The sequence below is a fragment of the Herpailurus yagouaroundi genome, unplaced genomic scaffold (genome assembly GCF_014898765.1).
Source record: "Herpailurus yagouaroundi ecotype Mexico unplaced genomic scaffold, PumYag 190, whole genome shotgun sequence".
Taxonomy (NCBI): domain Eukaryota; kingdom Metazoa; phylum Chordata; class Mammalia; order Carnivora; family Felidae; genus Herpailurus; species Herpailurus yagouaroundi.
This window is the reverse complement of record NW_024412421.1, coordinates 25,101,935-25,126,269: the sequence shown is the minus strand read 5'-3', so window position 1 is coordinate 25,126,269 and position 24,335 is coordinate 25,101,935. Positions and strand designations below refer to the sequence as shown.

The 24,335-nt window shown below is 47.4% G+C and overlaps 1 protein-coding gene across 2 annotated transcripts in view; it reads right to left on the bottom strand.

Moving 5' to 3' along the window:
• Positions 1-24,335, bottom strand: part of ST3GAL2 (ST3 beta-galactoside alpha-2,3-sialyltransferase 2) — a 49,228-nt gene that overhangs the window by 5,491 nt on the left and 19,402 nt on the right. For both annotated transcript variants that reach the window (XM_040443091.1, XM_040443092.1), the window contains exons 2-4: positions 9,975-11,371; positions 6,864-7,057; positions 633-812 (exon numbers count right to left, since the gene is read on the bottom strand). In XM_040443091.1, the coding sequence (XP_040299025.1) occupies positions 633-812; positions 6,864-7,057; positions 9,975-10,313 (713 nt within the window). In that variant the 5' untranslated portion in view covers positions 10,314-11,371. The remainder of the gene's footprint in view (positions 1-632; positions 813-6,863; positions 7,058-9,974; positions 11,372-24,335) is intronic.

The window sequence follows — 24,335 nt, the reverse complement described above, 5'->3', positions numbered from 1 at the left end:
GATGGGGTGCCTGAGTGGCTCAGTCAGTTAAGCATCCAACTTCAGCTCAGGTCATGATCTCACGGTTCATGAGTTCAAACACCATGTTGGGCTGTGTGCTGACAGCTTGGAGCCTGGAGCCTGCTTCGGATTCTGTGTCTCCCTCTCTTTCTGCCCTTCTCCCACTTCCCACTGTGTCTCTCAAAAATAAATAAACATTAAAAATAAAAAAAATACTTGGTGATGAAACTAATGTAATGTTGTATGTCAACCACACTTCAGTAAAATAAAATAAAAAATGACATATTAAATTTCCTCAGGTTCCCAGCTGTGATTGAGAAACTGTCTCTAAAGAAAATTCTCAGAATGCAGAACTCCCACAGTCAGGAGCCACCTCCTGGAAAGGAGACCAAAACCTTGCTACCCTTTCTACCTACAGGAAGCTGGCTGTCACTATGTAGGAGTGACACTGAACAACCTGTGGCCCCAGCTAACGCACCACTTTGGGCTCTCCCTACTATTGCCTCCCTCTTCACCAGCCCCTCTCGATCAAAATATTCAGTTAAAAGAATTCTAAGAGCCAATCCTTGGGAAGACTCCTCTCAAAATGCTCTGTCACCCACATTCCACTCCCAGTCAACAGAGCGACTTACAATCGGATCTGCCCCGTGGACAAAGCGCTGGCAATCCAGAGGAGGTCCAGGGCTTTGAAGGGCACCAACACAAAGCTGACATTGGCGGGCAGGTTCTTGGCACTCTCGGGGTACATGAAATGATGAGTGGTTCGGCTGCCAACATCCTGCTCAAAGCCCACGGTTGGCGCCTGATTCATCCTGTAAGGACAAGAGGGTGACATGAGAATAAACCGCCATAGAAAGTGGTACAAGATTTTTATCTTTTTTTAAAGTTTATTTCTTTCTTTATTTTTACTTTATTTATTTATTTATTTATTTATTTATTTATTTAATGAAATTTATTGTCAAATCAGTTTCTATACATCGTTCTTTATTTTTTTTTTAATTTTTAAAAAAAATTTTTTTTTTTTTCAACGTTTATTTATTTTGGGGACAGAGAGAGACAGAGCATGAACCGGGGAGGGGCAGAGAGAGAGGGAGACACAGGATCGGAAACAGGCTCCAGGCTCTGAGCCATCAGCCCAGAGCTTGACGCGGGGCTCGAACCCACGGACCGCGAGATCGTGACCTGGCTGAAGTCGGACGCTTAACCGACTGCGCCACCCAGGCGCCCCTCTTTCTTTATTTTTAAATGTTTTTATTTTCTTTTTTAGAGACAGAGAGAGACAGAGCGTGAGCAGGGGAGGGGCAGAGAGAGATAGAAACAGACTCTGAAGCAGGCCAGGCTCTGAGCTGTCAGCAAAGGGCCCGATGCGGGGCTCAAACTCAGAACCGTGAGATCATGACCTAAGCTGAAGTAGGCTGCTTAACCGACTGAGCCACCCAGGTGCTCCATTAAAGTTTATTTATTTATTTTGAAAGACAGAGAGCAAGAGAGAAAGAGAGCAGGGGAGGGGCAGAGAGAGACAGAGAGAGAGAGAGAGAGAGAGAGAGAGAGAGGGAAATCTCAAGCAAACTCTGCGATGTCAGCACACAGCCCCATGCGTGGCTTCCACGAAGTGTGAGATCATGACCCAGGCCCAAACCAGAGTTAGATGTTTAACCAACTGAGCCACCCAGGTGCCCCTGTACAAGATTTTTATAGGACAATTTGCTTCTAGCCATCAAAAATATAAATGGGTGTACACTTTGATGCAGCAATTCCATTTCTAATTATTTTTTTAAATATGTGTTTATATTTGAGAGAGAGAGGGAGAGGGAGGGAGAGAGAGAGAGAGAGAAAGAGACAGTACACGAGCAGGGGATGGGCAGAGACAGAGACAGACTCTGAAGCAGGCTCCAGGCTCTGAGCTGTCAGCACAGAGCCCGAAGTGGGGCTCAAACTCACAAGCCATGAGATCCTGACCTGAGCCAAAGTCAGATGCTCAACCAACTGAGCCACCCAGGCACCCTGTGGCAATTCCATTTCTAAGTATCTATCCTATAAAAATGGTTCCATAAGTCTGCAAAGACATGCACACAAAGATATTCACTGCATTATTATTTACAGTAGTGAAAAGGAGAATCAATTTAACAATTAAGAACTGGTTGGGCCTCCTGGGTGGCTTGGTTGGTTAAGCGTCCAACTTTGGCTCAGGTCATGATCTCACGGCTCGTGAGTTCAAGCCCTGCGTCGGGCTCTGTGCTGACAGCTCAGAGCCTGGAGCCTGCTTCGGATTCTTTGTCTCCCTCTCTCAGCCTCTCCCCTGCCCATGCTCTGTCTGTCTCTCTCTCAAAAATAAATACACATTAAAAAAGAGAACTGGTTAATACATTTTGGCACACTCATATCATAGAACACCATGTAGCCATGAGAATGAGTGAAATAGATTACACGTGCTGGTAAGAAATAAGTCCAAGAGGTACTCAGTGAAAAAAAACAAGTAATGTGAGGTGTCTATCCCATTACCTTTTGAATACTACTATGTGCTGCAGGAGGGAATTAAGACAAAAGGAAAACTTGAAACAAGATAGTGTGATACCATTTTTTTGTAAAAAAAGAAAAGGAGGCACAGGGAGCAAAAGGAAGAAGGAATAAAGAAAAAACATATTTTTATATATGAATAAAAAAATCTGGAAGAGTATTACAACTGGTAACAAAGGTTACTCTTGGGAAATGGGATGGGGAAGGGTAATTCATCTTTTAGTATATGTATTTCTTTCTTTTAAAAATGTTTTAATGTTTATTTATCTTTGAAAGACAGAGACAGAGATAGAGAGCAAGGTAAGGGGAGAGAGAGAGGGAGACACAGAATCTGAAGCAGGCCCCAGGCTCTGAGCTATCATCACAGAGCCCGACGTGGGGCTCAAACTCATGAACTGTGAGATCATAACCTGAGCTGAAGTGGGACGCTTAACTGAATGAGTCACCCAGGCACCCTCTACTATATATATTTCTGTGTTTTTCCCCCAATAACAACATATTTATTACTCTTACAATTTTTTTTTTTTATTAAAGAAAAGAACAGCCTTCTACAGCTTCGACCTTACCTGGCTGTTCTGTCCTCTTTCCTAGAAGACGGTGGAAGCAAGATAAGAAGCTGAAGCATTCCCTCAGCCCCTAAGCTGCATGGCAGCCTCTATTCCACCAGCACCAGCCCCTCTGTCCCTGTATGTCAGCTTCTTATCTGCCTTTCTGTTCCAAGGCCAGGAGGGATGCTCCAAGTTCTGACCGTGCCCACCTTGGCTGTCTGCCGGTGATGTGCAGTGTGGATGTGTCTCTCCCATGCTGCCATGGAAGAAGTCGGAAACCCAGAGTGGGTTCACCGTCCTCCTAGGTATAACAAGCCCAGGAGGCTTCTACTTCCTTTCAACTTGTGCAAAACATAGGATCAATAAAATCAAAGCTCCCTCTTTTGGTGAACATCTTCAAAACAGGTGATCCAGCTGTAAACACAAACCTGTTGGTCTTTTCTGCTATGACCATCTATGAGAACATTCCTGTCTTGTGTGGACCACTTTGCAGAATCATGACTGCCTAGATAGATGACCATAACCTTGCCCTCCAATGGGGATAAAGGGACCTGGGAGAGAGGGAGCAAAGTCTCCATGTGCTTTCCCAGCTTTTTATGCCTATTCTGTAAAACCAGGATGAAGGTTACCTGTACTTAAAGTGGCTGGCACCACTCAGCTGGGCTGAGTAAAGACCTCCTGTGTCACTGGGGCTCCCACAATGCCTTCCTCCTGCTCACCTCCCCCTGATGGCACGATACAGTAGGAGCACATCCAGGAGGCCCCACTGCTGCCAGTCATATTGCTGTAGCTCTCTCGTTCCCTTCCCTTGAGGAATTGGAGGATGTTTGGAGTTGGAAAGCCATAAAGCCTGAGAATGGCCTGATTTGGAACTAGAGAGTGAGTCTTTGTTCTTGGCCACTTCAGTTCTAGTCTGGCTCAAGCAGAAGCCTAGAATCTTTTCTGTAGGACCAACTGTGCTCTAGCCTCCATTTCTTTAGGTTAACTGCCCCTGTGCCTCCTGTCTGGGCACCCCTCGTTTTCCTGGTCTTTAGGATTCAGAGATATTACCTCTTAGAAGAGCCTAAAAGTATACTTTCCCATTTATTAATGACAGTTTTCTGGGGCTACTAGAGCTCTACACACAGCACTGGTGTCCTATGGTCACCAGAACCACATCCAGATCTGCCTTCTGTCACATCAGCCCTGGGGTCTGTGAGGAACAGATCAATTGGGATGGTGTTTCTCAGCTGCCTGGGATATGTAACGGGGTATCAGGAAGTGGACGACGTGGGTTGGTGACACTCAAGTTGGCTGGGGCCTGGACTGGGCAGGAGCTGGGGTCAAGGTCACTCTGGCGTGTACCTAAGAAATAACCTCCTCTCACTTGACATGGAGAGGCCAAATTGGTCCCACAGATCAAAGGGCTACAAGTGTCCCAGGTTGGCCTCTGAAGACAACCCCACTCCACCCCACCCCCATCATCTGTAGCCACAGTCTTGAGGAAGTCCCTTCTTAGACCTGGCAGGCGGTATCAGTGCCTCCACCTCCCTCAGGTCCCTCTCACTTGCTGGGCAGGCACCAACTTTCTAAAATTTTTTTTTTCAACGTTTATTTATTTTTGGGACAGAGAGAGACAGAGCATGAACGGGGGAGGGGCAGAGAGAGAGAGGGAGACACAGAATCGGAAACAGGCTCCAGGCTCCGAGCCATCAGCCCAGAGCCTGACGCGGGGCTCGAACTCACAGACCGCGAGATCGTGACCTGGCTGAAGTCAGACGCTTAACCGACTGCGCCACCCAGGCGCCCCAGGCACCAACTTTCTAAAATGAAGGAACATGGCATGATTTTGAGGGCAGGATTTTGCTTTGAGGTTCTGATTCATTCTGGAGAAGCCAAGCCCTGGAAAGGGGCCAGACAGGACACAGGTTGAACTACATCTCCATGATTCAGGGGAAAAGCATTCTAGAATTCTATCTGTTTCTGGTTGCCTCTGCACCTGAGGGCAGAGGCAGGGGAATGGTGGATGTGCATTCATGCTTAGAGTTTGGTATCTGGTCACCTAGTCTCTTCCATTCACTCATGTATTAAGGTGAGCCTACGACTGCCAGGTGCTTGTTCTAGCTCTGCTGGCTGGCTGAGGCAGGACCAGCTCAACTCCATTTGAAGTTTTCAGCAGGGCTCAGAAGACATATAGGAGGAGGAGGCAGCCGGGGGGTGCGATAGGGAAATATGGGTATAGCCATCATCTCACTGTAACTCAGCCTGGTGGGGTCTTATGTTGGTCTTGCCTCCAGGGACCAGGGAGGCGTCCCCAGTGGTTCCAAACCAAGACATGCCTATAAGGAAAGAGTCACCTCCACTACCATCAGACTGTACACATCAGCAAAAAGCCAATTCAATCTGGGTCACCCCTTACACAAAGCAATTCTGGGGTCCATTCCAAAACGCACATCTCCTAACCTGGTCTCTGTGAGTGAACATCTGTGAATTCCTTTCTGTAGCTTGGCCTGACCAGGTACCACTAAGGTGTCATAGCGGCCAAGCCTTTTTGTCTGCTTCTACCCTGGAGCTTCCCAACCGCCACTGACATGCATAATGAAAGCATCCACTTAGCACAGGGGTCAGGGCAGCAGAGGCAGGAGCTTCAGGCACTCAAGACCATTTCCCTGGGCTTCCTGAGAGTCCCAGGGGTGCACTGAAGTGATGGATGCCTCCTTCCCCACTCTTGGCCACTGTCTCAGGGTAGAGAGAGCCCCCTCTCCAGCAACCAGCTTGCCTCCCTTACATTCTGAGTGCCAGCAGTTGGAGGATAGAGAGAATCTCAGGTGGTTCTGGGTTCCTGGATGGGGCCTAGCAGACCTCCTCTCCCCCCCGCCCCCCCCCCCCCCACTTCTCAACATGAGAAAGGTTTTGCAAGGAATGGTGAAAGCCTCAGAGACATACTGCTGCCTGGGTGTTGCCATGGAAACAGCAACAGTTTCTAAGACAAAGCCCTTCCTTCGCCTCCTGGGAAACCTGGTCTTTCTGCAATGCTCATCATAAGAGATGCTTAGTGAAAACTCGGCATTTTCAGTATATTTACTCTCAAGTCTCTTTTTCCACCAAGGAGTGGGATGGAAGGATCCCCAGCATGGCATTTCCCATCCCCAAGTCTAAGGAGAAAGTCAGAAAACAGGATGAAAGTCAGGAACAGAATGAGCAGTCCATGTTGGAGTTTTAAGTCCACCATGTAGTCCCTGTTCACCTCCAGGCTCATAGCTCTGTGTCTTTGTCTGAAATGAATGCCTTTCCAACCCCTCTCCTTTCCTTAAGGCTGGGCAGAGATGTCTGGTAAATGAATCTGCCCCACATAATCTAAACCTTATCAAATAAAGGTGAGGGACAGCAGCCCAGAGCAAGCACTGAGCAGTTCCTCTTCCTGCCCAGGACCTCCATCTTCTGTGAGACTGCCAGGAGGAACCATCTGTGGCTATTAATCAAGACATTAGTGTGGGGCCTCACTCCTGGCTCAGCACTGAGGGGACCAGGCAGGTGGGAGTTCTCACCAGAAACCAACCAGTGGTCTACTCTCGGTTCTTTTCAGAGGAGTTCAGGACTCGAAACTGAGTGCAGGCCTCAAGCAAAGTACAGAATGGGAATTCTGCCTCCCCATCTACCCAACAAATAAGAGTGAGACACTCAAGGCTTTACAGAAGGTTCTGGTATGGGAGGCTCACAGCAGCAGGCAACTCCTACACTGCCAGACAAGTCTATGGAGGCCAGTGCCTCCTTCTGGAGGCCTGTCCTGGGCCCACCCTTGCGCTCCCTGGGGCTCACCTCATGATGAAGTTGTGCCCATCCACATCCGGACCGTAGCCAGAGCCCCGCAGGTTGCCTGAGTTCCCCACCACGGCACAGCGCCGGCACTGGTGGGGGTCCCGGAAGCGGTAGGGGTTCTCGCCTGGCACTATCTGGAACAGCTTCTCCAGTACCTCGTTGGTATTGTGTGACTTGAACTGGGGCTGCAGCATCTGTGGACAGGAGAGAAGAAGGAAGGAGAGGGGCGGGTGAGCAGGGAGGGATTCCCGCCTGTCTCGCCTCCCTGCCTTCACCCTCTAATCTCAGTCAGGGAAAGGGAATTCTCTCTCAACAGTGAGGACATGCCCCCATTCCCACACAGTAAAGTTCCTTTCTGAGGCTAGTGCCCTTCTCATCAGGCGCACGCTCTAACGCACTGGAGGGGACTCGGGGGTCAAGGGGTACCGCAGAGCAGAGAAACTTCCTGGGCTCGTCATGGCTGCAGAGGCCCCTGCTCTGCTGTCCTCTCAGGGAAGCTATGAGTCGCAGGAAGAGTCATTTTGAGGTGCAGTTAATGTGGAAAACCCTGCTGGGCTTCAAGGGCTCATTCCCAACCCGCCTACAGAGGGCGCCTCTGGGACTGAGCCTGAGGACTCAGGGTTAGGAAAGCTCCATCTTGACGCAATATCCACAGGGATAACTGGAGTCACCCCCTGAGCCCTAGGGGAGAGGAGAAGAGCAGGCAGAGAGGTACAGGAATTCTTTCAAAGTCACAATGGCTGGAATGAAACTGGTTCCCTGTGCTTCCAACCACCAGTAACCGTGGAAGACCATGAAATGAAGCTGGGGCAGCCCTCAAACGCCAACACGCCAGGCAAGTAACTGCACAGGAATAAAGTGGCAGATGGGGACTATGGCAAACAGGAGTCCCCATCAAAAAGGAGTGAGCTGACTGCTGCTGTGTTGTATCGTGAGCTCAAAAGCACCAAATTTTCCAGTTTTTCAAGAGAAGCTGAAAATATGGATTTCACAGGAAATATCCCAATTCCTAAATGTTAACTAATGCAAATATTTTAAAGTTTTTTTTTTAATGTTTATTATTTTTTGAGAGAGAGAGAGAGAGAGAGAGAGAGAGAGAGAGAGAGAGAGAAACACACACACAGAGTCCAAGCAGGGGAGTGGCAGAGAGAGAGGAAGACACAGAACGCGAAGCAGTCTCCAGGCTCCGAGCTGTCAGTACAGAGCCTGACACAGGGCTCGAATTCACGAGCCATGAGATCATGACCTAAGCTGGAGTTGGGCACTTAACCAAGTGAGCCACCCAGGCGTCCCACTAATGCAAATATTTTAGAAATATTGAGCAGGGGCACCTGAGTGGCTCAGTCGGTTAAGCATCCAACTCTTGATTTTGGCTCAGATGATGATCTCACGGTTTGTGAGTTTGAGCCCTGCATCGGGCTCTGCACTGACAGCGTGGAGCATGCTTGTGATTCTGTCTCCCTCTCTCTCTGCCCCTCCCCGGCTTGCTCTCTCTCTCTCTCTCTCTCAAAAATAAATAAAAATAAACTAAAAGAAAATATTGAGCAGACTGGACTTGGGTCACAGACCACAAATCAGTAGGGTAGAAACTAGGGCTTTAACACGCTCTGTGGTCTGAACCATAATATGGGGAGTGTGGCTGAGCAGGAGCTGCTCAGGGGACAGAATAAATGAAGGGAATGGAGTAGGCCTGCTTCTCTGCCTCTTCTCTTAGCACAGGAGCACAGGAAAGGCTCTTGAGAACAAGAATACAAACTGAGTGTGGACAGGAAGCTAAGCTTGAGATAAGAATTTCTAAGTTCACAGCAAAAGGGAGTGACTATGGGGAGCCCGAGAGAAATGGCTTCTGTGTCTTGGCTGAAGAACATGCTTGGTGCTTAAACAGCCCCGAGTTCCATCCCTAAGGGAAGGAAACCTGGCCTACCCATGGGTCTACTTCTGCCCAGGATCCTGCTCTGGTTCTAGGTGGCCACCACCTCAGGCAAGCTCTATGCACTATCTGAACCTTGATTTTCCTCACAAAATGAGGGCTGTGACTATGATTAACAGTGCTCCAGGCTGCCACAGGAATGGCCCCTGGGGCTCCTGGTGATCCTTGCTCTGTAGACCTCCCCATTCTTAGGGACTTGGACAGTCTGAGCCAGGAAGCAGGATCTGTGAGTTGTTCTGATAAGCCTGATCACAGGAGCTCCTCCTCACTGTCTCCCTGAATGTGAGAAAGAGCGGGGAGTCATCATCTTCCCCATTTTCCAGCTGGGGAAACCAGGAGCTGACTCCCCAGTCCCCCAGCGGGGAATGAAGGTGGCCTGAGGGCCCTTGGGCTAAGCACTGACACTGCTCCACCTGACACAGTATGGCAACCAGATGGCCCAGGAAGAGCCTAGGGAGTGACATTCCAGAGATGACAAGGATGAGGTAAAGGGAGTTAAAAGGAGCAGAAAGGCGACAGGAGCCAGAAAAGCAGGGAGCCTCGGGCATACCTGTCCTCTCATCCCCTGCCCCTCACCTCCCTTATCTCCCAAAGAAACTCACAATGTTTTCTTATCCTGGCCCAGAAGAAAGCCTCTTCCAGCAATTGTAGAAAACTAAGTGAGTGGCCCTCACGGTGTTTAAAATTCTTGTGAGCCAACATTTACAAATTAGGATATTTAGCAAAAAACTGTGGACTTCCAAGTTCTCTTAAGGGGTCAGAAGATCCAGCAGTGATGGGTCACATCCCTGCAGAGCACAAGTTTGCTATAGCTGAGAGGGGTTGCCTCCTTTATAAAGGGCAGACATTCTCCCCGCCATGGTCCTTACCTCTCAGCATCTTCCTCCTTGGGGCCTGTATCTCCTGTGTTATCTCCCTGGCCTAGTGGGCATTTCTGGTGTCTGCTCAGCCCCTGTAGGCACTAAAAAGTGGTTCTCTCTCATTGCAGGCCAAAGCTCACTCTGCCTTTCAGAATCTGTGACCCTACCAGATGGCTCTGGTCAAATGGACCGAATACTTTGTCAAGGCTCTGGGGGCCAGAAGGCAGAATGCCCAAATCCAAGAGGGGCTTGAAGAGTGACTCCCAAACCGGGGGACCAAGGGGGCAGCAAAGGGGAGGCAGGAGGGGCTGTAGCTCTCACCATCCACCACCTCTGGACATCTGGAGGCAGATCCATATTCTCTCGGGTCCACACAGGGGAAATGTTGCTGTTGAAGTGGCTATCGAACCAGTCAGAGGCTCCAGTGTCACCCATGCAGCGGCGGCAGGCACAGCTCTTGCCGGGGAGCCCCTCCTTGCTGAGGCGCTGCAGGCCAGCATAGCCAGGCACCAGCTTCACCCGGTGGGTCCCACCCAGGGTCCCCGAGTCCAGGTAGGGCAAGGTGGCCATGCTGTGGTGGGAGTAGGTGAAGAGCAGTGACATGATGAACACCAGCAGGAAGGCCACAGAGAGGAACCACACCCGTAGGGAGCACTTCATGGTTTGGCGCCCCGGGGGGCCAGACCACCAGCCTGGTGGGCAGTGGGGTGTCACTGTGGCCACTCCTTTCCCAGCCCACTGACGGGCCAGCCACAGCGTAGCCTGCCTCTTCTGGCACCACGTGCAAAGGGCATAGGGGCACGTGCTGAGGAGGGGACAGAGGCAGGGGTCCCTCACCACACCCTCCCTCTACGCAAGGAGAAAGCACGTAGGCAGGAGTGGCTCCCCTGTCCCTGGGCCACTCGGGCCCCTGCTTATGGCTTCATCAGGTCTCTCTGTCACTAGCTGGGCCACAGAGGCTCTGATTCTCCCACTGCCCTGGTGAGGGGCAGGTCAGTCCATCCCAGCCCTCTAGTCCCTTGGGGTTGCTGGCTGCCAGCTCCGGGGGCCCCCCTCTTTGGTGGCTCGAAACGGTCCAGTCTGGAGCATTCGGAGTCCTTGTGGTTCATGAGCAGACACGGAGGCGGCCCCTCGTCCCCTGCAGTGGGGAAGCCTTTGAACCTCAATCACAGCAGAGAGCACATGAGCTTCAAGTGGTCTGGATTCCATCCAAGAGTTGTCCCCGCCTCAGCTGGCCCTCCTGGGCCAAACCCTTCACCAGGGGAGGGAACGATGCCCCAGTCTTGAGAGAAGAAACCCAGGAAGCTCTGTGGGTGTCAGAAAACTCGCCTGAAGAGACCAAGATCCTCCTTGCATTAGGTTCTGCCCTTCCGCTTCCCATTCAAGGCGCTGCTCCCTTCTCCCAATGGTCACAGACCCAACTGTGGTCGAAGAGGGTCTCACAGAGCTCCTGCTCCTGCTGAGAGGTCCTCCAGGGCCTGGGGACAGCTGCTGCTCAGTGGGGATCTACCGTGAATGCCGTCTGGGTCAGCTGAGCGTGTGCCGAGCTCCCTGCCAGGGCCCAGGCCTCCTTGGTGCTGCTGGCCCAGCCTCACAGGCTGCTCTGCCCATCCCCACTCCCCTGAGGCCTGCTGTCCTGCTGTTAGCTCTCGCTAGCAGTAATCCCCTGGCAGGTTCCCCCTCGCTCTCGTCAGGCGCCAAGCTGCCGCAGCATGACCCTGAAATTGCAGAGAGGAAAAGTAATGTGCAGATAAATTGCACTCGCACATGCACGCGTGCATGCACACACACACACTCTCTCTCTCTCTCTCTCTCTCTCTCTCCCCCGGCCCCGCCCTCAAGTCCTAGAGGGGACAAGTTAGCAGGAGAGGAGACGCCCACTTAACCAAAGGGTGAACAAAAGAAAGGGCTCTCTCCTCTCACCACCCACAGATAGCTCTCAAGGGCTGCAGAGGAAGAGATTAGCCTACTCTCCTCACTTATTAGCCAGAAAGTAAACAAGGACATAAAGGGATTTCCCTGGAGTCCAAGGCAAGTCACTGGAAGAACCAGGTTCAGAAAGTTCCTAGTCCAGCTGTGTGAGGTTAATTCCAGGTGAAACTGAAGAGAAAATGGCCCAGAGAAAATATCACAGGAGACTTGCCTGCAGCTATGACTCCCCACCCTGGTGCTCTCTACCCTCTGAGGAGTTGTGAGAAACCCTTCTGGGCAAGAGAGGGGTCCATGGGGGAGGGCTGGGCCTCTGCCCTGGGATTTGCCCTCTCCTCTCCCGGGTGTGGGCTCTAGATGAAGCATTCCTGGGTTAGCTCAGTGAACTATTAACAATCCTTCCAGCTCTGGTGTCAGGATGCAGGGGTGTTGGGCTCAGAGCCCCAACCACACAGTCATCTAGACAGTTACCTTCATCTGTATGTTTGAATGAAGTGAATGCCAGGGTCCTTGGGGACATGGGCAATCTGAGGCCTTAGGCTGCCCTGGTGGGCAATAGCAGGAAGAAGAGGCTAGCAGTTTAGGGAGGGGCCCTAAGGAAAGGAATTTGGATCCATGCCATGTGCAAGGGAGGCTAGGCAAAAGTCAGGGACAAGGTTGAGAGTGGAGGCCCTGGGCCCTGGCTCCATGCCATAGGGATCACTTCAATCTGGCTGCCTGCCTGTCCCCACCAGCTCTTCTCCAAATCCAGTTAGCCCCAGTTCTGACCTGGCCCCTGGGCACCACAGCCCTTTGCTGAAAGCTCCAGCTCCAGCCAGCCCTTCCAGGGTCCTCTGGCTGCTGCCAGCAGCTTCAGAGAAGGCCTCTCAGACTGTGTTCAAGGACCTTAGCTGCCCTCTCCACTCATGGCAGCTCAAATTTCTGGAGCCAAGCCAAACCACAAAGCCATCGGGGAATGGAACTAGCACATTCCAATAAGGAAGACACGGTTCTGGGTGAGGAAACAGTGATCACAGAAGTAAAGGAATTTGCCTAAGGTCACAATCTTGTGAGTGGAGGTGATATCTGTGTCCAGGTCTATCTGATTCCAAAGCCTGTGACCGGCCAGGGCACAGAAAGAGGCCTGTGACTTCTTCCAACTACCAAGGGGTTCCAGGACGAGTGACAAGCAGACACAGAGGTGGTTTCTAGGGCCTAAAGCAAAGCTTCCCCAACATGTCTCACCCAGGGTGACTGGCTCTGATTCCCAGGGGGCCCAACAGCACGGGTTCCAAGGTGCTTTGCTTCTGATGTTTTTTTACTGCACCTGTTTGGAAGGCGAGATTCCAGGCATAGCCTTTGGCTGATTGTCTGTAAATAGGAAGCCAGGTCATTGTCTCTTTCAATTCCCTCTTTGCCCCTTTCTATGCCCAACATCTGAAGAAAAGCACTTGGTTTTACAGGGTCTTGCTCCTAACATCCTGTGACCCAGCGAGAGCCAACCACAAAGTAACCCGGCAGTGACTTTCCAAGAGGCCTCTCCAGGGAGACCTGGTGTCTGGTGGGCAGCCCATGGTGGCCATTGAAGGTCGGGGCTGGGCAGAAGTTGGCACAGGAGGCTCCAAAGGAAATGTCTCCCTATTGGAGAAGTAACTCCTTGGGATTCCAGCTCAACAAAGGGGGCATCTGAGGTAACTGGCTACCTTGTGGGGAAGAAGAAAAGTCCTGGTTTCATCAATGTGTTGGAGAAAGGCAGAGAAGTGGGGTAACCAGCAAAAGCCCTTGCTTTGCAAACCCCATGGCCAGGCTGTTCCTGGGAGCTTGAGCAGCTCAACATGTGTTGAGGGCAGAGACACAGGGAGGAATTGTTGCTACCTGGAACTAAGAAACATCAGAGGCCCCTCAACATGCACCCCAAACCCCAGAAGTCACCCAGTGCTGACCCTTGAGAAGTACTTTCATGCACCTTGTTTCCTCCAGTGGACTCCGCGTGCCCTTCAGGTGCTCACTGCCTAATTCTGATTTCTTCCCTCACAGCTGCTCTGATCTTTCCCGTGAAGCCCAGGCATACACACACCAAGAGAACAAAGTTGGAGGGAAGGCACGTGCTCTGGTACCCAAAAGGGAAGTAGACCATTCTTCCGGACCCACCTGGCTGCTGGGGACTTGTTTGTTCATTCAGCAGATACTTAAAGGGCTAGTACTGGGCATGGGGACAATGCGGACAGGACACACCCATCCTGTCCTCACAGAGCTTCTGGTCTAGTGGCAAATACAAAGGGAAATTACAGGGAGCCAGGAGAGAGAACAAAGAATGCAAAGAGAATGAGGAGGAAGCAAGACTGACCTGATAAACATAGAACAAATGGGCCCATGAAGCAGGGGGGGGTGGTGAGGGTGTCAGAGACGAAGGCACAGAAGGCTGAGGGTGACCACAGAGGGCTTTGAAGGGATTAGGATTTATTATGAATCTGATGGTAGGGTTTGTGAATCATGAGCTGATTTACATTTTAAAATGGGCTCTTGGAGGAATTAAAAAAAAAATCTATTTCAGCACCCCCCTCTGGTAACCAGTTTATTCTCTATAGTTAAGAGTCTGTTTCTTGGTTTGTCTCTTTTTTTCCATTTGCTCATTTGTTTTGTTTCTTAAATTCCACTTATGAGTGAGATCATATGGCATTTGTCTTTCTCTCACTGAATTATTTCACTTTTATCCATTCATCTATTGATGGACATGGGCTGCTTTCATAATTTGGCTTTTGTAAATAATGCTGCAATAAACAAAGGGGTGCATGTATCCCTTTGAATCAGTGTTTTTGTATTTTTTGGGTAAATACCCAGTAGTGCAATTGCTGGATCATAGGGTAGTACTATATACACACACACACACACACACACACACACACACGTATATATGTGTATATAAATGTGTGTTTGTTTGTTTGTTTGTTTGTTTATTTATTTATTTATTTATTTATTTATTTATTTATTTATTTTAAGTAGGCTTCCTGTGCAGCACAGAGCCCAATCTAGAACTTGAACTCACGACCGACCTCAAGACCTGAGCTGAGATCAAGAGTGGAACCTTTAACTGGCTCAGCCACTCAGGCAACGAAGTTCTATTTTTAACTTTCTGAGGAACCTCTATACTGTTTTCCACAGTGGCTGCACCAGTTTACATTCCTACCAACAGTACATGAGTGTTCCTTTTTTCTCCACACCCTTGCCAACACTTCTTTCTTGTGTTGTTGACTTTAGCCATTCTGACAGGTGTGAGGTGATATCTCATTGTAGTTTTGATTTGTACTTTCCTGATGACAAGTGATGTTGAGCAGCTTTTCATGTGTCTGTTGACCATCTGTATGTGTTCTTTGGAGAAATGTCTGTTATGTATTCTGCCAACTAAAAATTTTTTTTAATGTTTACTTATTTTTGAGAGACAGAGACAGAGCACATGCAGGGGAGGGGCAGAGACAGGGAGACACAGAAGCTGAAGCAGGTTCCAGGCTCTGAGCTGTCAGCACAGAGCCTGATGTAGGGCCCAAACCCACCAACTGTGAGATCATGACCTGAGTCGAAGTCGGAAGCTTAACCAACTGAGCCATCTAGGTGCCCCTGACCATTTTTTAATTGGATTATCTGTTTTTTGGGTGTTGATTTGTATAATAAGTTCTTTATGTATTTTGGATACTAACCCTTTTAGTTTTGTTGATTGCTTCCTTCATTGGGCAGCTTTTTATTTTGATGTAGTCCCAATAATTTATTTTTGCTTTTATTTCTCTTGCCTCAGGAGACATATCTAGAAAAATGTTGCTATGGCCAATGTCACAGACATTATTGCTTGCACTGTCTTCCAGGATTTTTGTGGGAAAATTAAAAAAAAAACCTAACAGTACCAAGAATTGGCAGAGGATGTGGAGTATTAAGAACACTCACACATCACTATTAGGACACTAAGTTGGTACAATGCTTTGGAAGATAATGTGGTACTACCTAATAAAGACAGACATAAGAATATCCCAGTGGTGTTTTGTGTTTTTTAAAAGAGAAATTAAAAACCATCTTTCTCACAAAAAAACATGGTGTGGGAACAGAATGCAAGAGTAGAAATTTTCCTCAGTTGTCCTGGGCTAATTTATTTTATGACTTCCTTTGTGTGAGTATCTTCAGAGATAAATCTTCCTGAGGTATGGGTGGGAATGAATGCTTTCTCATTGAAAGGCTAAATATTTAGAATCACTGAATAACAAATCCAGGGAATTTGGCCTGCTTGTCATTTTAAGCAGATTTAAAGCTCAAGGTGAAGCCTGACAACAGGTTAAATATACTGTTTCATTCCCCCCCCTCCCCAAATCTCACTCCCACTTGGGACGATCTATTTTTTCCACTGGGGTTTAATTCATATCCAATAAAATGCAGTGGTCTTTCAATGTAAAGCTTGATGAATTTTTACCTATGTGCACATCTGTGTAGCCACCCATTAGAAAACAGAGAGCAATTTCTATCACCCCAGAAAGCTCCCTTGTGCTCCTTTCCGATCAATATCCTGCACTCCACCACTTTTCTGATTTCTGTCACCATATGTTACATTTAATTGCTCTTGAAATTCATAGAAACACCTATTATGTATTCTTGTATGTCTGGCTTCGTTTGCTCAGTGGAGTGTTCTGGAGGTTCGTCCATACTGTACGTATCTGTAGTCTGTTCTTTTCCATGTTTGGAAATTTGAGTTGCTTCCAATTTGGGGTCGTTATGAATAAAGCTGCCCTGAACTTCTTGTATACGTCTTTTTGTAGACACTTACTCTTATTTCTCTTGGATAAATACCTGGGAGTGGAATTACTGGGTCATAGGGAAGGTGTATGCTAAACTTTACTAGAAATTATCAAATAGTGTTTCAAAGTGGCTGTAGCATTTTACATTTCCACCAGTGGTATATGAGAGTCCCATTTGTTCCATGTTCTTGAAATTTTCTATCTTTAAAATTTTAGGCCTCCTGGCAGGTGTGTAATCAACTCTAGTTATTTCTACTACCAGGTACATATGGACATGTGCACCAAAAGACATACAAGGATGTTGAAGACACCACTTGGTAATAACTGAAAAATGCAAACAACCCAAATGTCCCTCAGAATAAAAAGGGTAAATTGTGGTACATTCATGTCATATAGAAAAAATGATTGAACTCTAGTTTCAGACGTCAATAGGGATGAATATGACCAAAAAATGACTATGTTGAGCAAGAAAAGTAAGTCATGGATGAATGCCAGTAGTAGGAGTTCATAAAAAGTTCAAAAGTATGCAAAGCTAAGCATATGCCTCTCTATATATATAGAAGATAAAACAATAAAGAAAATCAAAGAAAAAATGTAAAATTCGGGAAATTCCTCTGAAGGGACAGGAAGGTAGGTAAGATCAAGGAGGGGCTTACAGAGGCTTCAGAAGTATTGGGTAATGTATTACTCCTTAACTTAGGTGGTGGAAACAGTCTTTTTTATTTTCATTCTTTTTTAAAAATTTATTTTGAGAGAGACAGCAAGAGAGAAAGTGCACACGAGTGAGCAAGCAGCAGAGGAGCAGAGAGGGAGAGAGAGAATCCCAATCAACCTCCATGCTCAGTGCAGAGCCTGATGCGGGGCTTGATCTCATGAACCATGAGATCATGACCTGAGCTGAAATTACCAGTCGGATGCTTAACTGAGCCATCCAGGTGCTCCTATTTTCATTCTTTTTTTTTTTTTTTTAATTTTTTTAACATTTATTTATTTTTGAGAAAGAGTGATACAGAGCATGAGCAGGGGAGGACCAGAGAGTGGGAGACACAGAATCAGAAGCAAGCTCCAGGCTCTGGGCTGTCAGCACAGAGCCTGACCCGCGCGGGGTTCAAACCATCAACTGTGAGAACATGACCTGAGCTGAAGTCAGACACCCCTATATTCATTCTTTAAAGACAGAGAGAGAGAGAGCGAGAGAGAGCGAGTGTGTGTGTATACACATGATATGAAATTTCCAGAATAGGCAAATCCATAAAACAGAAGTTGCCTAGGGGCAGCTGGGGAGTGACTGCTAATGGGTATGGGGTTGCCTTCTAGGTGATGAAATGTTCTAAAATTGTTTGTGGTGATGGATGCATAACCATGTAAGTAGACTAAAACCCACTGAATTGTACCCTCAAAATGAGTGAACTGTATGGTATGTGAATTATAACTCAATAAAGGTGTTGCCAGAAAAAAAAAAAAAAGAAATTAAGAATGGAACGAAGTGGAATGGGGGTTAAGTTGGGAGATACTGCAGAATATTTGTATGCTGGTAGAGGAAAAAGTTAATGCTGCAGGAAAAAGAATACAGTGGAGAAGCCAAATCCTTGATAGTAAGAAGGGATGGGAGCTGGACCTACACGGAGAGGGTCTGCCTAAGAAACAGGAAGCAAAGCAGAGTCAGGGCACAGACACAGGGAGGGATTCGGCAGTAGGAAAATGAGGGTCTCTTCATTGTTGGGGTTGGAGATTTACAGAGACCAGATGTGAAACAGGCTTCTAAGAGAGAAGGGAAGTCACATGAGAAATTTAGTAGGTGGCAGAGCAATGCTGCCTGGTTTGCGGTCACAAATTAGCATATTTGGTAAGACTGCTGAACAATAAATGTCCCCTAAATGGCTGACCGAGCTTAGGATGCTGAGAATGAACTGAGGAACTGGTGACCGGAATCCAGAACATCAGGGACAGCACGGGCCTTGAAGAATGGATGGTCTCCCTCCCCTACACCTTCTATCAATCAAGGGATGCACGCTTGAGCAACCAATACAAGCTAAAGGGGGCCTTTAGTTTACAGGTAGAGGAGAGGAAAAACAGGTGTATGGGATTGAGCAGCAAAGGCTGCTCCAAAAGGAGAACAGGGAGGATTGATTGGCTTTTGGAGGCTAGGGTGGTTTTAGAACCTCGCCTCTGGTCAGTTCCCAGGAGACAAGCCATCGAATTAACCTAATGAAGCACAGGATAGCACAGCCTCAGACCAGCGCAGCTGAACACAATCTTCTTGGCAGGCAGAGAAAAGAAATGTCAAAATAAGGCTTGGAGGATGGAAGGGGGGCGCCCCCCCCCCCCCTTAATCTGGAAGGGAAGGGGGAAAAGAAAAAAAAAACCCAGCAAGACGCTGACAAAGTACCCTCTTTCCACCCACTGTCACACAGCCTGAGGACGTGTCCCAGAGTCTTAATATGAAGGCATCAAACCACAGATTACTCACACTGCATGATGCTATATGAGTTTCTGAGCATTTGGGGGCATAGCCTCTCATTTAGTATTCACAGAAGTCTCAAGACTAACTGAACGAGGTCATCCAGACAGTAAGTGATGGAGTTTTAATGCCAACCAGGCCTGATGGCTCCAAGGCCAGTGCTCCTGCCACAAGCACCCACTGGCTACCAGAGAGGCTCTTCCCACTAACTGGGGTAAAACAATTGAAAGGTTCCCCGTGCCCCAGATCCCGGCCAACCTAGCAACCCAGCAAACTCCCTGCCTCCCTGCCTACCCTGGCAGAAGGTGCCTGGGGCAAAGGGGGGCGGGGGCAGTCATTGTTTTGAGGAAGAGACCTGATAGTCTCAAACCCAGTGACGCATGCCCTTGAAGTGCCTGAGAACTGGTGGCTTCACCTTCCCGTGTTCAGCTAAGTGAAGTCATCTCATTGCAATAGCCTGGCACCAGCCTCTGGCACAGGCCCATCACAGTTATCCTAGTGACTCAGGCCCTCCTTGCACCCCAGTTATATACCCTCGGGCAGCCTCTGTCTCTTGAGCGCCTCCCTTCCTTGACTTGACATCCAGTCTGGGCTCGGCTCTGCTGGTGCTGCTGCTGCTGCTCAGAGTTAGCAGTCAGGAAACCAGAGTTCATGAGCGAACAAATTTCCTCAAATCCACAGCCATCACTCTCGCTAACTTTAAATTAGGTCCTAAAAAATAAACCACCAGTCTTCATGATGAGAGGACCAATGTTGCCCCTTAAGAGGCAGGCTCTTGGGGGAGGACTGCTAGGCTCTGAGGTGTGGCAGTGGGTGGGGCAGATGGAGCACCACGATGTGCTCCACTCTGGCCCAGCTCTGCTCCACACTCATGGGGTCCCAATGTGGTTTGTTTTCATCAGGGAAAAGTCCAGGAATTCACTATACATATCCATACTAGGGAAGAAAGAAAAGTCTAGAAAAACAACATTATCTCAAGAGCTGAGCAGACAAGGCCAGACATAAACAGTTGGGGAGAGAGGAAAAGATGAGGCAAGGAACAGAAAGTCATTTAAAGAACAGAACCACCTGGTGACAAAGGCCAAAAGCCATTCCTGATAAGGCCCTGAGTCTCACTGATAGGCGTCTCCACGCTCCAGACCACTTATGGCTTTTTTTTTTTTTTTTCCACTTATTGCTTTTTATCCAATATGATAGAGGTTTTTTTTTTTTTTTGAAAACATGAATGTAATCCATTATATTTATGTATTTGGACTTCTGTTATTACCTTACTTTGTGTTTTCTCTTTACGATTTCTTTAGTTCTTTTTTCTTTTCCTGACTTCTGTTGGATTGGCATGCTTTGTTCTCCCTGATCCCCCCATTCTTTTTCCTCCTGGCTTAAAAATTATATTTCTCTTTTTTTAGTGGTTAAATTGTTAGCATATATACATTTTTTAAAAAGTGAAGTCTGCAAGTTTTTAGCCACGCTATCCCCTTGAACAAGGCAACAATTTGGTGTGATTTAACAATGAAATTCCCTACTTCATTATACCTTATTCTTCCCTGACAATGTGGTCAACAATTTTAACTTTCTTTTTTTTAATTAAAAAACAAATTAGACACTGGATTTTTGTGTGTTTCGTCATCTGTGGCAGGCACTGCTGGTTGCCTACCAGCAGCTACTCCCCTTTTTTCTTGCCAACAGAGTCCTGATTTTGTTCAGGCAACAAAGGAGCCAGTCCCAGGAGATGAGGCAAGCCTAGTCAAGGCCAAGCACAGTAAGTCTGTTCCCTTTTATCTGGAATTGGTCTAAGGATGGATCAGCCCGGGCCAATGAGACATAAGGAGATGTCTGCAGGGGCTTTCTTGGAAAGGTTCTCTTTCCCAACAAAGAGGCACATTCAAAACTTCCTCTTAGCTAGCATCTCCTTGCCTTCCTGCTTGGGATGCTAGAGTAATGACAAAATGCATGGAGCTGCAGCAGCCATCTGAAAACCATGAGGAGAGAGATCTTTCACCCTGAGGATGGCAGAGCAGAAAAACGGAATGATCTAGGGTCCTTCATGTCAATACTGGACTACTGCCCCAACCCTGGAACTTCCTATCTCCGTATTTCTCATTATAAGCAAATTAAGTATTTTTTTAGAGTTTAAGTCACTGTGGGTTATTCTTTTACTTGTAGCAGAAAGCATCATGATATACTGTCCTATAGTTAATTTATCAACATTATGTGTCAATTTCTGTGCTCCATGATGGCACTAACAACCTGCTCCTTTTCCCAGGTTTACTTTTCTTCTTGATGAAGTATACCTTTAGTAGATCTTTTAGCAAAGGCCTGTAGGTGATAAAACTGCCTTAGCATGTTCAGAAATACCTTTAATTTTACCTCGTTCTTGAATGATAGTGGGGTGGAGAGTTCTAGCTTCCATAAGATACCCCTCTATCATCTTCTGGTGTCTAAGTTGATGTGGTGTACATTAGCCTAATTGTCATTCCTTTGAATTCTTGTTTGCTCAGGTAGTTTTTAACATTTTCTCTTTATTTTTGCCTACTGTTTCACTATATTATGCCTAGATATCTATTTATTGTTTGGTACTCATGCTGTCTCTTCAGTTCTGGAATTTTCAGCCATTTTCTCTTCAAATATTAATTCCTTGCCGTTTTCTTGACCCATATCTGGAATTCCTATTAGGTACATGCCAAGCCTGTCAATCTGTCCTTCATATCTACGTTGTATTCTAGATGGAGTCCTCAATATTATCTTCCAATTCATGAATTCTGTGTCCAGGCTAGAGTTCTATCTATTGTTTCAAATTCAAATGACACTATTTTTCACTGCTAGAATTTTTAGTACTTTTCATACTGACATCTTCCTGTTTCTTTTTCCTTTTGTAGCTTCCTTTATTTTCTTTAATGGATTTAACGTTTCCTTATCTCTTTGAGGGTCTCTTTTTTTTAAGTTTGTTTGTTTGTTTGTTTATTTATTTATTTATTTGGAGAGAGAGAGAAAGAGATAGAGAGAGAGGAAGGGAGGGAGGAAGATAGAATGTGAGCAGGGGAGGGACAGAGAGGGGTGGGGAGAGAGAATCCTAAACAGGCTCCACACTGTCAGCACAGAGCCCAATGCAGCACTCGATCTCACAGACTGTGAGATCATGACCTGAGCTGAAATCAAGAGTTTGCGGGGCGCCTGGGTGGCTCAGTCGGTTGAGCATAGGACTTCGGCTCAGGTCATGATCTCACAGTTCGAGCCCCGCGTCGGGCTCTGTGCTGGCAGCTCAGAGCCTGGAGCCTGCTTCACATTCTGTGTCTCCCTCTCTCTCTGCCCCTTCCCTGCTCATGCTGTGTCTCTCTCTGTCTCAAAAATAAATAAACATTAAAAAAATTTTTTTTAAAAAAAAGAGTTCGCAATTGGGGGTGCCTGGATGGCTCAGTCGGTTAAGCATCTGACTTTGGCTCAGGTCATGATCTCAAGGTTTGAGCCCCACATTGGGCTCTGTGCTGATAGTTCAGAGCCTGGAGCCTGCTTTGGATTCTATATCTCCCTCTCTCTGTGCCCCACCTCTGCTTGCGCTCTGTCTCTCAAAAATGAATAAATGTTTAAAAAAATGTTTTTTAAAAAAGAGTCCACACTTAACCCACTGAGCCACCCAGGCGCCTCTAAAGACATTCTCTAATTACTCTGTTATTTTCATTTCTTCTGAGGTAAATTTTTTTTTTGATTTTTATTGGTTCCTTTTTTCTCATTAGTTTCCCCATATGTTTCTAAACTTTAGTGTATAAATTCATCTTATCTGTTATACTTTACTTTTGCTTCCCTGTCTAGAGGTTTTCACCTTTGTCTCCCCAGGTCCTCTGGCTCTAAGATCAAATCTTATAGCACTCACTCAGCTTAGGTCCAGGATGTGAGGTTCTTTCTCCCTAGGCAAGCATCTTTATAAGTCGTAGCCCCAGAGCAGGGTTGGAAACTTTTTTTTACCTACTTTTCCAGCCCCTGAGTTCAAGCAGTGTACAAACTCTAATTCTATGCTTCATGTGGAGAACTTTATAGCTCTGTTACCCCAGATTTCCAGCTGCTTCTGCCTGCTTCCAGACTCAAAGAGCAGCAGGTCTGCAGCTTCAGCCCTGGTCTCCTCTTTGTGTTCCTGCCCCATTTCTCATTACAGGGATGTTTGTGGTTTTGTGTGTGGGGAAGGAGGGGGAGTGTATGACTATGTTTTTAGAATTTTATCTTTTTGTATATTACTGCTATGTGTTTAGATATAAATTTATAGTGCCATCTTGACTTGGATGAGTTGGATTAAACCATCTGTACCAAGTAACTGAGGATCCCTGCCAATACCAGTCTCCGGGGAAGGCATATCAAACCATCTCTAACAAGATTCACAGAACTCCAGCCAGAACTCTGAAGGAAGCAGACTGAGAGAGCCTGAGGTAAGCTGATCAAGAGTCCCGATTAAAACTGTTCTCCCATCCCTGCCCCATTTTCAGTACAGTCCACCCTAAGGGTAGGGATGGGGTGTGCAGACATGCAAACAGGATTTTTCAGATGTGGTCTGACTAGGCCTTCACAGGAGAAGGCCACCCAAGCCATCAGTCCCTCTTCCATACCACGTGACTTTCACAGTCTTTTATCTGGCCAGAGAAAAATGCATATTGGCCATAAGGACACCATTGATGAAAGGCCCATCTGACTCTCTTGAGTCCCCAGCCTGCCTACAGTAGGCCGAGGTTTTTGATTCAATTATATCAGGAGAGTAATGGGTTGGGGCACCTGGCTGGCTCAGTCAAAAGAGCAGGCGACTTTTGGGATGCCTGGGTGGCTCTGTAGGTTGAGCCTCCAACTCCTGATTTCGGCTCAGGTCATGATCTGTTTGTGGGATCAAGCCCTGTGTTGGGCTCTGTGCTGACAGCATGGAACCTGCTTCGGATTCTCTCTCTCCCTCTCTCTCTATGCCTCTCCCCTACTCTTGTGCACTCCCTCTCTCAAAATAAATAGACTTAAAAAAAAAAAGACAGAAGAAACTCTAATATATATATAAAAAAAAGGGGAGCCTGGGTGGCTCAGTCGGTTGAGTGGCCGACTTCAGCTCAGGTCATGATCTCACGGTTTGTGGGTTCAAGTCCCACATCAGGCTCTGTGTTGACAGCTCAGAGCCTGGAGCCTGCCTTGGATTCTGTGTCTCCCTCTCTCTCTGCCCCTCCCCAATCCCCACCCCCACCCCCGCTTTCTCTCTCTTAAATAAAGAAAAAAGAAAAAAAGAAAAAAGAATAGGTGAATCTTGATCTTGGGGTCATGAGTTCAAGCCCCATGTTGGATGTAGAGATTACTTAAATAAACAACAAAATAATAAACTAAATAAATAAGTGCATAAACAAACCGAAGAAGAAGAAGAAGAAGAAGAAGAAGAAGAAGAAGAGGAGGAGGAGGAGGAGGAGGAGAAGGTGGAGGAGGAGGAGGAGGAGGAGGAAGAAGAAGAAGAAGAAGGGCAGCAGCGGATTCAGGAGCCAAATTCTAGTCCAGGCTGTCACCAGGCAGCAAGCCACTTTTTTCTTT